Genomic DNA, 15948 nt, shown 5'->3' on the forward strand with positions numbered 1-15948 from the left:
CCTATTTAAAGTTGATTTTTCATTGAAATAAGAAACGGTAAGATATTATATAAATAAAAACCAGACAACACTTTAAAATATTTATTAAAAATTAACTAAATTGTCTTTTATATTAAATAAAATGTCTTTTTAAGCTAGCTTAGGCTAAATATAGTAAACGTAGGGCCTATAAACATGACTAGAACATAAAATTGTGGATGTCACTCCGAATAACTTCAGCCTCCAAAGTTGTGAGTTTTATTGTTATTTTTATATTTTTCGTATGTGTACTCCTAATGGACTGATTAAGATAACAGTTTGTACATATGTTTTTTCAATGGATTCTCGGACTCGCTAGGTGGCGCTTCTGTGTTGTTTTTTTGGTGGTACAAAGCTCACCAGGACAGCAAGCCCAAATATATATTTGAATAAATAGTCAAATAGTTTTTTTTTTGTATTGGAGTGACATCAAAATAAATAATTGAGGAACCATCGACCAGTTGTCTTTACACAATCTGTATAGAGTGTGGATATAAGCAACTATTGCATTTGTGCTATTGCTCATCAAATTCAACTGAAAACCGATCGAATTGAGAACATACTCCTTTTTTGGAAGTCGGTTAATAAATACAGTTGGCTTCACAACACTGTCGTTAGTTCCTTTTATCACAGAATAATATAAAAATTGAACATTAATACACAACACTCCTATTATATCTTAATCATGGATAATAAATACAGAGTAAAAATTACTAGCGTTGTAAAATTGTTCTATATTGCAATTGTTTGCTAAGGCCAAGTTCACAATAGTGAAAGGTTTCACAACCATTATTTAAATTATATTATTATTTAAATCAACTAAGTATAAGTAGGGTGTAGCCAGAAAAACCCTTTTCAGATTATGGCAACACATGACGAGTGTTGCTGGTAATAAAAATAAAATATCGTTAAAAATATGGCTACGACCATTGATATTTTTTTATGATTAGTTATTGTTTAAGTTAATAAACAATGAAGAACTGAAACAAAAACAATAATTAAAATAATGTGAATAAAAATGTAACAAATTCGTCTTTTTTAACGTTTCTTTTGGTAATATACCGTCGGTGGGTATTCGACATTTTATAAGTTTTCTAAAACACAGGATGAATATTATTTATAATCAAACGTACATGAATTGAACGATTTGTCTTCACCAGAATTGCCTAACGATAAAAATATCTGGTAACATCATTCTGAGTTTTTACTATTTCTGTCTTTTTCAATGAAGCTCCAATTTTTCTCTCAATTAAGGGGAAGGCCGTTAAGTCCTGAATAATACGAAAACTAGGCAACTGCGTTATGTTTCTGTTTAAGTGCTTCAGTTCCAGCATTTGCATAGTTTCCTTATTCTTTAGATTAGATATCAATACAAAGTGGATACGACATAAATTACCCCAGCACTTGGTAGGTAACATTGACAATTTAAGAGCTTTAAATATGAGGCTATTTGCAAAATCGCGACAAAAAGTCTCCTTTATTCAATAAACTGTGTAGATTTTTTTTTTCATCGATTTTTACAATAGTAGACCACATAATAAACAACTTTGGCCTCATAAGTACCGTAAAACGGGGTGAATAGCAATGATTTTCAACTTTGTTCTAAGAATTTGTTGTCTATTACTTTTTTTTTAACCACAGATTATTTTAATATCATGTCCGGTATCACAAAGAAACAGCTGAAACAATATTTGTTTAACTATAAGCAAATGTTTTCCAGATTTTTAATAAAATATGTATCATTTCTATTCACCCGACGACTGGGGTCAATAGAAATGCATAAAAGGGTGAATGAAAAAACTGTTAGGGCTGCCCAAAATTACTTAACCAACATGCTAAAATGAAAGGTCGTGTATTTAAAAATTGTTTTGGTATGTAAATGGTAAATGAAATTCAAAATTTGTGATTTAAACTATTTATGTGTTTTTGTTAACATAAATAATTAGGTATGTTTGTATTTTAAACAACTTTATTTTTACGGAATGTAATCTCTTTTCAATAAATTAAACAATGTATACTTCTTATTCGCATTTTATTTGAATTAAATAAAATCAGTATTCTAACATAAAAGTAATAAACATTCTTAAAAAAAAAAACAAATTCTAAATCTTCTGAACGTAACAATTATCATAAAATATATCACATTTAATCGATTTCAGCCTTCATTATGGCTTTGTAGAATCAGTACTACTCCGTAAAAATAATCAAAATTCTTTAAAAAATTAAAACTAAATTCTAAATCTTCTGAACTTAACAATAATTATCATAAAAAAGTTGTTACAGGTAGATAACTTCAGTCTACGTTAGCTCACTAAATGTAAAAATAATAAGAATTCTAAAAAAAACAATAAAATTCTAAATCGTTCCAATTTTACAATTAACAAAGTTTTCACAGGTCATCATCATCCTCTTCTAAAACTTTTAATATTTTGTCACTATCATTATAGTAATTATTTGTGTGTTCTTTCTTTGGCAATTTAATGAGATCTTTTACCATTACAGTCTTGCTCTTCTTTATAATTGGTAATTTGTATTTTTTGTTGTACTGGCCGTCATTCACTAGTTCATTTGATATTATTTCTACTTTATTCTCCTTAATGGTATTATCATCAGCAGTTGTTCCAGTACTGATTGTAACCTCTTCACATAAGCTGTCAAAAAAGAGAATGGGCAGACGGTTTATGTCCATATCATTAGATATTTTGCACTCTAATCCTTGTAAGTTACTATTGTAGTTTTCTATTTCCGTGATACTATTGTAATTCTGCTCTCCCATATTATTATCATAATTTTCGTAAGCCGTAACGTTAACGTAATTTTCCTGTCCAGTATTATTATCATAATTGTCGTAACCCGTGATGTAATCGTAATCTTCCTGCCTTGTATTTCCGCATTTTGATTGTTCCGAGTCGTTATGGTATTCTTCTTTCCATTCTTTATTGTTATCATTATTGTCCTTGTCTTCTGTTTCTGATTTTTTTGTAATATCCTCGATAGCTTTTCCTTTAGTCTCATTGTTTTCTATATTTTTTTTGAAGATTACTTCTTCTTTTGTTTCCAAATAGGATGTTTTCGTTTTCTTTCCAATCCCTTTGCCTTTTCCTTTGTAAGGTTCTATTTTATTAGGGCAATTTTCTTTTTCTTCAATTGGTGAAAGTTTCATGTTTGTAATTATAGTTTTTTTAGCTTTTCCTTTATTTTTATTGTTTAAACCTGATGAACCACTGGTACAGGCATCGTATTTTGTTTTTTTAGGATTTGCCATACTATTATCAACATCAGTATCTGCATAGTCCTCAATTTCTTCTGCAGCGACACTTTTACCTGGGAGTACATTTAGTTTTCTCTTTCTTTTTGGTTCTACAATGTTCATTGAACCATATCTCATTTCTTTGAGGAGTGTTAGAATAGAATCTTCTACAGCACTTTTATGCTCTTCACCTAAGTCCTCGCCGGGAAGTCTGGCTAATATTTCACTTGCATTTAAAGGGCTAATTCCTGTTTTCTTAAATCCAGCAATGATATTATTTGAGGCATTTATTTGCAGATCATCAATTAATAATTTTAATAATTTTGGAAAGCAACCTTTTGGAATTGTGGGTAATTGTCGACCATCTGTCTTTTTCCATTTTAATAATAAATGCCTCCAGGCTCGCTTCATTGGACGGAAAAATGCCACGTCCAGAGGTTGCGTCAGGTGAGTTGAGTTGGCTGGTAAAAACACAAAATCGATGTTGTGCGCTTTACATGTTTGGATCAAATCTGCTGATAAATGTGAAGACAAATTGTCTCCAATTAAGCACTTTCTACCTGGTAAATTCTTAAAATAAGGAACCACCATATTTTGCACCCAGTCCTCAAAAGTGGTTGCATCAAACCATCCAGATGTCGACCTATTATATCGAGTACCCTCTGGGCCATGTTGGATCCAAGAATCATATAAATGAGTTGCCTTGTATACCACATATGGTGGTAACATTTTACCATCTGCGGTACCAGCCATCATAATAGACACGGAAGCCTTGGTATGGTTCAGAACTCTTTCAGGGTACTTGCATCCCCGTTTGATTAGTATTTTTTTCCGCCCAGGGTCGTCCGTCAAATTTGTTTCGTCGTAATTTAAGATGTTAGAAGCAGGTACACCATTTAAAGACTTCTCAAGTTCTATGAAATATTCTTTAATCGTATCTGGTGATACCTTAGCTCTCACACGCTTGATATTTTCACAAACTCTTTGAGAAATCTCATTTTTGTGTCTTAATAGGAAGCTCTGTACAAAATCTGGTCCTGGAAAATTGTCTTTGAATCTTTTATGAATTATACCTATCTTATCAAGATACATTTTTACTATGTACCTGAGATCCAAAGTATCTAAGGGATAACCCCATTCTGCGCATTTGTTTATGTTTTCTATTAAGAACATTTCAGTTTCATCGGATAAAGCTCTTTGGCCTCCATGTTGCTTCATATCCCGCGTACAGTGACGATACAACACCGATTTGTGTATACCATATTTTTTTGCAACTTCTTCTAATTTAACATTTCGGGAAGATGCATACTCTTCCACAGCTTTTTTTATGATCTCCATGTTATATTTTTTATACCTTTTTTTTGTAGGATCGGGTTTATATACACGCGGCATGTTGAATACGGCGGTATGTATCTGTAAATGAAAATAATCACGTTAAAAATATTATTTATTTAATTAATATACTCTACGCGCCTTTCTTGCGTCATGTATGGAGCAATGGAGAACGGTTCTTCACTATCCAGGCTGTAGACAAATTGAAGGGATCGGCGATCCTATTAAGATCGAGCGGGGAATATTCCAGGGTGATAGTTTGAGTCCACTTTGGTTTTGCCTGGCCTTGAACCCATTGAGCACATTGCTAGAGGGTTCGGGGCTGGGCTATCCTTTGCGGAGAGGGGGTCAGGTTATATCCCATTTGCTTTATATGGATGATCTGAAACTGTTTGCCACCACAGAAATGCAGCTGATAAAGCTACTGAAGGTCACTGAAACTTTCAGTAGCTGCTTCAGGATGGAATTCGGTGTGGACAAATGTGCAGTCATGCATGTAAAGCGAGGGGGAATTGTGGAATCTGAGGGAGTACAACTCTCAGATTCTATAAACCTGAGATCACTCTCCGCAAACGATACATATAAATACCTGGGTATGGCGGAGGGGTTAGGCATCAATGTGGCTGTCATGAAACAATCATTACGGGAGCGTTTCTTTAGCCGCCTGAATAAAGTTCTAAAAAGTTCCTTATCAGGTGGCAACAAGTTTCGCGCCTTTAATGGTTGGGTCATGCCAGTCCTGATGTACTCCTTCGGCATACTCAAATGGACTCAAACTGAATTGGATGCCTTGGATAGGAGAGTCCGCACACTGCTGACCGCAGGACTAATGCATCACCCACAATCGTCGGTGATGAGGCTGTACATCCCACGGAAATGTGGAGGTCGAGGCTTTTTAAATGCAAAGACGCTCCACAACCGTGAGGTGTGCAGTCTCAGGGAATGTCTTCTCAAAAGCGACGTGGGTATGCACCGTGATATGGTAGCAGTGGACAGAGGACTGCCCCCGCTATCGTTGGCAAATGGGAACTGGCGCAGACCTGTGGTAGTAACTACCCATGATCGCAAGGAGGTATGGCAGAGCAAACAGCTACACGGACGCTTCTTCGGGGCACTTCATGGCCCCGATGTAGACTTCAATGCGTCCGTATCTTGGCTACGCTTCGGTGACCTATTTAGAGAAAAGATTTGTATGTGCAATTATGGACGAAGTTATCCTGACGAATAACTACCGGAGATATATTATGAAAGACGGGACGGATGACATATGTCGGGCATGTCACCATCCAGGTGAGTCTATCAGACCTATTATATCTGGTTGTTCTCGTTTGGCTAACGGTGAATATTTGCACAGGCATAACCAAGTGGCCAAGATCATCCACCAGCAGATTGCTCTGCAATACAAACTTGTAGATCTTGAGAAACCGTACTACAAGTATGCGCCCGACCCAGTTCTCGAAAAGGACCATATCACGTTGTACTGGAATCGATCTATCATCACTGACAGGACTATTATAGCCAATAAGCCTGATATAGTGGTGATAGATCGATTATCGCGCCGCACGATAATAATCGATGTCGCCGTTCCGCATGACGAGAACCTCGTGAAAGCTGAGACAGAGAAACAAATAAAGTATCTTGACTTAGCGCACGAGGTTGTCGCCATGTGGAATGACGACAAGGCTGTTATTGTGCCGATTGCCGTTACGGCCAATGGTCTAATAGCCAAGAGCCTCGACCAACACCTCATGAGGCTCTCGTTAGGCGGTTGGATCAAGGGACTGATTCAGATGGCAGTACTCCATGATACGGCGCGTATTGTGAGGAGGTTTCTGTCTCTGGGACCCTAACCAGCGGTACCTTGGACCCTATGCCCGATATCGGTGGCCATCTATTTTTTGTATTTTTAAATGTTTTTTTTTAAAATATGTCGAGAAATCAATAAATGAACTTATTTATTTATCAATCACTAAATCTACAGCTCCATACATTATTAGTAGTATTAAATTCTATTAACAGTTTTTGACAACCCTATTTATTTATCTCTATTGACCCCTCATTAGTTGCTATTCAAACATTAGTCGTTTCTATTATTCCCTACTAGGTTTCCATTAAACCCTTACTAGAGTTCTATTCACCCTTCAATAGATTCTATTGACCCCTTATATACAATAAATTTACACATACTGTGATTTTAACAATTTTTTTAAGTTTAATAACGGATTCTCACTTACCTTCACTGTATTTTTATAATTTATTGTACACCTAATGAGATAAACACATTAAAAAGCACAAATCACAACTTTTTCCAGCCTTAATTCAAAAGTTTCGGCAGTTGAATAAAACACGTTCACAGATGGTCGACTTTGAAATGTATTTTGAAGGATAAATGTCAATTTTGACAATTAAAAATTGTTGCCAACGCAAAGAAAAAATGTTGCTGTATTAAAATTTAAAATTCTACCAAAATTCTTCAACGAAAGCTACTGATATATTAACATTGTAAACTTTCCTGATTTTTTTTCTATTCACCCCGCAATTTCTATTCACCCCATTTTACGGTACTTAATATCTTCTTTCACAAATCGTATCCACCTTATATTTTGAGCCGTTTATTCTAGATAGTGGACAAGTCTCTCCCGGGCCTATGCTGCGGCGGCGCATGTCGGTAAGCGACGTGTTTTCTCAGCGCGTCCCGAGATCGCGAGACGTGCGAGCAGGCGCGGCAGGCGTGGCGCCGCCCCGCGTGCGTCTCCATGTGCACGCGCAAGTTGTACTGGTTTGATAGACGCTTGTTGCATATCGTGCAGATTGAGCTGTTCATGCGCCATTTTCTGTCGTATGGGTCTTGTTGCTCTGTAACTGAGAGTAAAAGTTAAGGAGAATCAGTCAAAGTATCTTTATGTGGGCATATGCAAGCTACAGATGTTAACAATATATTCGAGTATTAAGGGTCAATTCCCACTGAAAGAGCAGCGGCCGGCAGCGGCCGTAAGAGCACGGAAAATGTAAGAGCGCGGCGCGGTGCGGTGCCGCGCGGCACCGCGCGGCCCGCCGCGCTCGCGCTCAATCCCTTGCAATTACGGCCGCTGCCGGCCGCTGCCGGCCGCTGCTCTTTCAGTCGGAATTGACCCTAATAAGTCCTGCCTGCCTAATATTATTGCCTGCCTTATGTTCTGCCTAATAAGCAAACAATAATTACATGGGTAGGTATTGGGCAGTGGAATTAATAATTGGTCGACAATTTAGGAAATCTTGGATCGTGTACTATGATTTTTCAGTTAAAAATGTTCGTAATTTATTTTTAAATACTGCAAGAGTCATACTTGGCAAGTTTGAATAGAGTCCTGATCTGAAAAAACCTTATACTCAATTTACATTATCTTACGCCGGGGCTGCAGGATTGTTCGAAAGAGTTACCGCGGCCCTGGCACGTAAGGGGCGTAAAGGGTTTTAGTCAGTAAAAGCACAGATTACTATAATAGTTACTACGTGTAAAAGTCTGACACTCCTTCACGCTGCGCTCTCAGCGGGAGGGGTAATTTACTACAAAAAAAATGATAGAACCTAAGACCTAACTAACTATCTTAGTAAGTATTGATTTTCACTTCAGGAAGGTAATAAATAGGTACCTATGTAAAGACTGAAACAGATGAGCTCGAACTTTGCAATTTTTGTCAACCCACAGGGGAAATAGTAGAATACAAACTTATTGATGAATTGGAATGATTACCTACTCGAAAACAGTTGATCTATGTTCGTATTTCCGCGAACATTAATCACTTGTTTTCCCAAACGTGCTACATACAGAAAAACACGTAAGACTCGTATAAACTAATGTCTTGCTTAAGCTTAAAATAAAAATAAATAAGCCTATAGGTTCATTCAATTTGGATCATTTAAATCCTCTTCTGTGTGAGAAGAAGCACGTTCCTTGCAGTAGTATACAGAATGGCTAAATACAGGGTGTTTGGCGCATGGACCGACAAAAATTTTTGGGGGATTCGTGAGGCCATGTACTAGTTTTCACTCATAGACCCAATGTCCTATATGTCACTGTATTCGAGATACGATTTTTTTTGTTTGTTTTTAAAAATTACCGGAACTATCACCTTTAAAACGCTATAACTTTTCAGTCTGTTGTCGAATTTACACCAAATCACTTTCATTGCGTTCTCTGATGTATTATTATTCCAAATAAAACATAAATTCATAGCACTAGATGGAAAAAAAATACTTGTTGAGCTTCCAAACTCTTAAAAATGAAAAAACGTATGAAAAATGTCAAATTCAAAATTAATTATAAAAAAAAGTAAAAGCTTTTATGAACTTCGTTTAATAAAAAAAAATTGCCTACTTAATACCCTTTCCAACGATATGCCACATGGGTGTGAAATCATTAATAATGTCGTCAAAATCAGAGCAGGAACGAACACGCACTCTAACGTCTCTAACAACGAACCCGTTTGATAGAACAATGGTAAGCAGGTAATTGGCAGGTAAACTGCCTGTCTCTTTCTTACGCATGAAAAATATCTCTTGTCTTTGTCTATCATTGGGTTGGAGTTTGTTATGTGATCCTTGTTTAGTCGAGATTTGACTATCTCTGCTATCGGAAGTGTCCGTGTATTTCACGTTTTCCTATTTCGTTGTTTTTTGTTAAAGTTTGTTTTTGTTAAGTTTTGTTTGTTGAACTTTTCTGTTAAACTGTTGGTGTATTCACCGTGCTTGTTACAATGCCTAACTTCAGCAACGAAGAGTATGCTGACATGTTGTTGGCATATGGCAGCGCTAATTGTAACGCTCGTGAAGCGCGTAGAATTTACCAGCAGCGTTATCCTAACCGGCGTATACCACACCACGAGACGTTTGCTACAACCTATCGACGTCTGAGGGAGACTGGAAACATAAATTTCCAAGAGCCTCGCGTTAATGTGAGGCAACATAATGTTGTAATTGATGAAAGCATTTTGCAAGCTTTTGATGAGGATCCAACGACAAGTATTCGAGTTGTAGCTGAAAGACTTCACTTGTCGGTTTGGAAAGTTTGGTCAGTTCTTCGGGAAAATGGAAAGCATGCGTATCACTACACTTCTGTTCAAGGTACGTTAAGTACTTTATTTATTTTATCAGGCGAAATCGTAAAACTAAATTTTGAACCAGTTATCTTCGACCTTATTGTGCTGAAATTTTGCACCCAAAAAACTTGTATTTTAAAATGGTTTTAACCATACACTTATTTTAAACGTTTACAAATATCCTTGTAGCTTTACTGGTTCGTTTTTCAAATAAATACCTAGTAACTTTTATTTTTTCTAATTTTATCTTTTAAATTTATGTTAGTTTTTGCCATTCAAAAAGTGAATTTTTACCAGTCTTTAATGGATTGTTCTAGGTCTCATAGATGATGATCACAGGAGACGGCTCGATTTTTGCCGATTTATGATGCATACGGACGTAGATGATACAAATTTTTTAAAAAGAATTTTGTGGACTGATGAATCCAATTTTAATCACGAGGGAATTGTGAATCTCCACAACCTTCACCATTGGGCGCAAAAAAGACAAAATCCCCGCAAGAAAAGACAAAGTTCCTTTCAAACTAAGTTTAGTGTAAACGTTTGGGCGGGGGTTATTGGAAGACACCTGATCGGTCCACATTTCTTACCAGAGCGCCTGACCGGAGAAAATTATTTGAATTTTTTACTCGAAGATTTACCTGAATTGGTATTACCAGTATTAGATGGAGAACCAATTATTTTCCAAAATGATGGCTGTCCAGCACATTACCAGCGAGACGTGCGAGAACATTTGGACAACTGTTTTCCAAATTCATGGATCGGAAGAGGCGGCCCAATTCCTTGGCCTGCACGTTCACCAGACCTGACGCCCTTGGATTTTTATGTCTGGGGCCGTGCAAAAGAAATTGTGTATGCGACTGAAGTACCCACAAGAGAAATTTTAATCGAAAGAATAAATTGCGCCTTTGAAATTATGAAAGCAGAAATGCGACTGAGGACGACGACTGTAGAAATTAGAAAAAGATGCCGTGCATGCATTCGCAACAGAGGCAGTCATTTTGAACATAATTTATAACTTAAATTTAATTAAAACATTTTAAAACATTTTTGTGTTTTCATTACCCTGGCACTGGTTAATGTGTACCTTTAGGTTTGTGACGACATTATTAATGATTTCACACCCATGTGGCATATCGTTGGAAAGGGTATTAAGTAGGCATTTTTTTTTTATTAAATGAAGTTCATAAAAGCTTTTACTTTTTTTTATAATTAATTTTGAATTTGACATTTTTCATACGTTTTTTCATTTTTAAGACTTTGGAAGCTCAACAAGTATTTTTTTTCCATCTAGTGCTATGAATTTATGTTTTATTTGGAATAATAATACATCAGAGAACGCAATGAAAGTGATTTGGTGTAAATTCGACAACAGACTGAAAAGTTATAGCGTTTTAAAGGTGATAGTTCCGGTAATTTTTAAAAACAAACAAAAAAAATCGTATCTCGAATACAGTGACATATAGGACATTGGGTCTATGAGTGAAAACTAGTACATGGCCTCACGAATCCCCCAAAAAATTGTGTCGGTCCATGCGCCAAACACCCTGTATAATGACGAATCTGGTTTTCCGTGAATCCGAGTAGGTGCCGTATGCTGGAAGCGACAATGGTGTAACACGTAACTGCTTTCGATTTAAGATATTCAAGTCTTTAGACTTAAGATTTCAAAGCAATGATTTCCATACGTTAATCTTCCTGCACTATTCCCAATTTTATTTGGGGTCAGATTTAACGCTAGGTATAGTTCTCGCCCAGCTTGACTCATCATCTCCTGAGCCTTTTCCCAACTATGTCGCCCATCTTGACTGCGGCTCGTAAAATAGCACAAAACGCGGCCAGAAACCATAGGTAGCAGAGACTTTATGGATGGGGAAGAGGCCCACCACCGCGTTCGCGAACTTCTGCTCCGAAATTAGTTGTGAGCCGCCATCAAGTTTGGCGGGAACGGAAACTAAAAGTGAAGTATGTAAGAAGTTACTGTCGTATTTTTTTCACGAGATGAAAGGATGTGAACCAATAAAGCGATGTATGTTCAAACATTTTATTTGTAGAAGATAGTTCTTTTTGAAATATATTTTTCCTCATATGTATATTTCCGTTCTATCTACCATGCAAATTATTTACAGGCACCGCGAATTCGAGGAAAAAGCTCTGACAGTGACGTATTATTTTTTTCTCAAGAAAACAGATCAAGTAAGTATAAGTACAGGTAAGGCTGAACACGAGCGAATCACGATGGGGAAAAACCCTTTGAAATGTCGTTTTAAAAATGTTGAGTTTTATTTACATAATAATTGTTAGTGTGTGCCTATTTACATTGATATTGATATTTAGATGGGATACCTAACCATTCCATTATAATTTATAATGTACTTAATGCATGATAAAATATAAAGTTACGTAATACCGTTGTACACTAAAAGTGTTATAAAGTAATTAAAATCTTAGAAACTTAAAGACACTAAGAGCTTCTTAAAATCTTGAAACTCATTGTTGTTAAATCAAATTCATATCTAAATTCACTAATGGAATAACAATTTACTTGCTGCAATCTGTTTAAGTATAAGAACCTAGGTACTTGGAATAAATTAAATAAACGCAAAATTTGAAAGTTTTAAACTAATTCTTGAATTGTTTAAAATCTTAGGCTATGAATATTTTTTGTAATTATGACTAAAATTGCAAATTGTCTTTTCTACTATAGAAAGCTTGTTCTATCAAATTAATAGAAGTTATTGTTTGGCTAATTAGAATGTCACTTTAGCACATCTTCGATTTGACAGTGAAGATTATTGAATAGAATTTGAAGAAGGTGGTTTGCAATGTAAGACTGGCTGGTTGGCGTTTGGTAGCGGAGGTCTACATTCAGCACTGGATAGCAATAGGTCGCGGCTGCTATTCTTCAAGTAGATCGGTCAGTTGCATGGGACATAGAGCAAAAGCACAGATGCTCTATTCCCTAGGCTCACTCTCAAGACAAGACAGAACAAGAGATCAAGGGCAGGAGCTAAATAATTAATGACGTGCTTTAGGAGGCAGGGGTATATCAATCGCCAAGTTCTCTGAAAGTCTGCTCTAGGTTGCTTCATGTACCCATAAAAGAAAAGGCTTATATGGTTATGTTGATGATAATTATGGGAATATAAAGAAGGTTTCCTTACCACCAGAATTAACCAAAGTAGCAGCAGGAGGGTTGCCAATCTTGTGGGTGCTATACAAATTCTGCACAATCTGGTCTAATTTGCTCAATCGATCCTTCTCGGTTTTTACTATGAAGTCGTTTACAAAATGGCCGTCTTTCTCGATCGTTGGGGATAGTATTTCATCGTAGTTGAGTTTGGAACTGGAGCTGGAGTTGTCGTTGATGATGAGGGGGGGTTGGGCTTCGGTCTTCGTTTCTAGTTTCACTGGGGGGTTGAATTCTTCTTGAATTTCGGGCTCTGTTGGCGTTAGGGTTGAGTTCTGTAATGATGGAAGATTGCGTTATGGTATGTTCGATATAAATCTAGTGTTGAACATCGATCGTGATCAGATCGTGGAACTGGTATCTACCTCACAGAATTAAGCGCTTAAAGGAAAACACGTATCTAAAAATATTTATCTGTATTTACTGGCACTGAAATTCCGGAACCAAGAATAAGGCCTTTGTGCGATCAGATTTCTGCGATAATGTTCACACCAGGAATACCTACCTCCTTTATTCTGGGTTTGTTTTCATATATTTTAACATGCCCAACCTCCTTCACTCGGAATAATTTAGTTTATCCCTCAAAGCAGCAGCTCTACAGCTCAGCCACTGCGTCATACATGCCAAGAACATCCTTTAAAAGCTGCAGTACCAACTCACCGTATCGGCATCAGTGAGTCCCGACACCTTCAAGGTCTGTGCCAGTCGGAGTAGCGAGGGTAAGATGCTCTTGGAGGCAGTCACCTCCCCTGTGTACATGAAGGTCAGCAGCAGTCGCAGCTCCGTAGCATCACAGCTCAGGACTACCACCAGTGTGTTGTTCTCCGCTTCCACTTCCTGGAATTTTGAGACAGGGTATTGGTAAAATGTCAATATCAAAAAAAAAAAAAATTAATACTAGGATTTTTTCCCGATCACTCAGAACGATTTTAGATGTCCTTTGCAGGAATCGAACTGGCCGATGCGACGAATATAAATAGCGCACTAGGCGCTTTTTGTGTCTTCATGTACTTCATTTTTATTTATTTTTTAATTTGCAAAAACCAAAATCTTTAGCTCTGGATATTACAGATGCCACCCATATATACTTCAATAAGAAAGCACCAAACATTTGAAATAGCAAACATTTTATACCTTAAACAGCTGAGCGAAATACTGGCTGCAAGAAGCGAGAACAAGTTTGTGAGCCTTCACGGATGTCCCACTAGCACTCAGTGTGACGTCAGTCAGGATCCCACTGCTCAACATACGACCTAGGGCTCCTATCAAACTGTTCTGTTGAGCAAAACCACCATTTTATTCCTTTGGCCCGCAGCAGCCTTGCTGGAGAAATCCGTCTATGGTACAAATAGGTTGGATGGCACTCTATGGTAATGAAACTTTTTGTTGAAATTAGGCTAATTAGATTAGCGCTTTTTTATGGTAAAATCTATATAAAACCTAATTGCAATATTATTTAAAATTATAAGTTCTTCTAACTTGCTTAAGATTTAATTAACGTAGGTACGCCTTTAACTCGACCTAGATAGCTTTTATAAGTAAAAAATATTTAATTAGGTGAATATTTTATTTGTAGTCTAGCTTTTTTAACATCCTAAGCAGCTTAGTTAATGTTGTTTACGTAAACATAAGATTATTTTTCCATTAAAATAAGTCGTAGTTTTTGTTTTTCGTAAAATTAATTATGTATAAAAAAGAATTAACATGACTATTACTATTTATTCATATTTGTTGAAAAATGTTAACATTCACATCATTATGAAAAACATAAATTTTATTTTTCAATACCTATTCATCTTAATGAAACATACACTACATGAGCATTGTGAGTGTACCTACTCACCACTCTAATTTACCTTCTCTTTACATGTACCTTTATGTAAACCCCCTATGTGCCCCCATACGTACCCTTATGTACACAATTCTCAAATTGCAGGAATCGAACCTGCGACATGGTATATACTTACAGCGCGACACCCAATCAAAAACAAAAATAATGATAATTTTAAAAATAAAGTATTTTCTATTAAAAAAATAACATTAAGTACCATAGACGGATTCCAACCATAAAGCTGCTGCAATACAATAAGAAAAGAAATTAAAAACTGTTTTTAATCGATATTAGTATAGCTCTGTAATCGATTAGTCGGTGTGCGTGTGATCTATTAGTAACCTCTCTATTTACGGCCTATCCTAATATTCTATCTATCCATTGATTTGACTACTAGAGATATAATTTTGACATAAGCCCCACACAAGTAATGTCTAATTCCTATCTCTAGTAAGCAAAACAGCAGATAGATAAGATATCGGAAACGGCCATTAGTGTCATCGGCAAAGGTAATACAAGGCTAAGCAAGGGTGCTAATATTTACATTACAATTGCAACAATATATTACAATATCACAAATAAATTCTCTACATAAAATTCTAAAATATAATACAACGCTTCCTCATAGTTTAAAACTTCCTACATTATAGAACAAGTACGTACTAATATATTTTCACATTAATATTACGTTGAACAAATTAAAATTTATATTTTGCATTTAAACAAAGCTATTAACTAATTAATCATATCATTCAAACAACCTACGATAAATGATGACGTACGAAAAAAAAACAACGCCACTATTCTACATTTATAATATATATTTTTTAAATAAAATTCAGGTCAACTAAAAAAACGCATAGGCTGTATGACTGAAGCAAAAAGAATAGTGTTCAAGGATAAAAACTGTAAGTGTACCTGTTCATCTGTGGTGGGTGTGTTGATAAAATAAAATATTACTCACCTACCTGATGATTGTGCCAGCGCAAAGAAAACTGTTGTACATCCTCATCATCCATGGCCACTATTTAGTTTACAGAAAGCACACAAATGTTCTTACGCTCACAGTCCGTTGCACGTCCCAAGTGGAGACAATTATATTGTTAACGAATCCAGGCTGCTTTATTTTAGGTCGGGACGCCTGGAAAACCTGTAGCCACCTATTTCTGGAGCTGATTGTATTTATAAATCCAATGACATTCGGCGTGTGACGCGGCTGACATACCAAAACTCATCCAAAAACAGATTT

The 15948-nt window shown here is 36.2% G+C and overlaps 1 protein-coding gene across 3 annotated transcripts; it reads right to left on the minus strand.

The window, feature by feature from the left end:
* Positions 1–67: 67 nt before the first annotated feature.
* Positions 68–15802, minus strand: LOC124640601 (longitudinals lacking protein, isoforms H/M/V). Of its 3 annotated transcripts, none has more exons than XM_047178435.1 (6): positions 15664–15802; positions 14003–14138; positions 13529–13705; positions 12843–13143; positions 7166–7462; positions 68–1581 (listed from the first exon to the last, which is right to left on the minus strand). In XM_047178435.1, the coding sequence occupies exons 2-5, from the start codon at positions 14114–14116 to the stop codon at positions 7218–7220; spliced, it is 837 nt and encodes a 278-aa protein (XP_047034391.1). In that variant the 5' UTR covers positions 14117–14138; positions 15664–15802; the 3' UTR covers positions 68–1581; positions 7166–7217. The 3 variants fall into 3 exon arrangements, with proteins under 3 accessions (XP_047034391.1, XP_047034390.1, XP_047034389.1); XM_047178434.1 differs by having other exon boundaries at positions 14003–14143; XM_047178433.1 differs by having other exon boundaries at positions 14003–14143; positions 15668–15801.
* Positions 15803–15948: the final 146 nt, after the last annotated feature.

Source organism: Helicoverpa zea, chromosome 21 (assembly GCF_022581195.2).
Source record: "Helicoverpa zea isolate HzStark_Cry1AcR chromosome 21, ilHelZeax1.1, whole genome shotgun sequence".
Classification (NCBI taxonomy): domain Eukaryota; kingdom Metazoa; phylum Arthropoda; class Insecta; order Lepidoptera; family Noctuidae; genus Helicoverpa; species Helicoverpa zea.

Bases quoted from the DNA above. Each gene is read 5' to 3' on its own strand.
- LOC124640601 (XM_047178433.1), bottom strand. From the start codon at position 15,718: ATGGATGATGAGGATGTACAACAGTTTTCTTTGCGCTGGCACAATCAT. The intron at 13,706-14,002 runs GTATAAAATGTT...TCAAAATTCCAG, and splicing joins ATTTCGCTCAGCTGTTTAAG to GAAGTGGAAGCGGAGAACAA. The intron at 13,144-13,528 runs GTGAGTTGGTAC...CCATCATTACAG, and splicing joins GACTCACTGATGCCGATACG to AACTCAACCCTAACGCCAAC.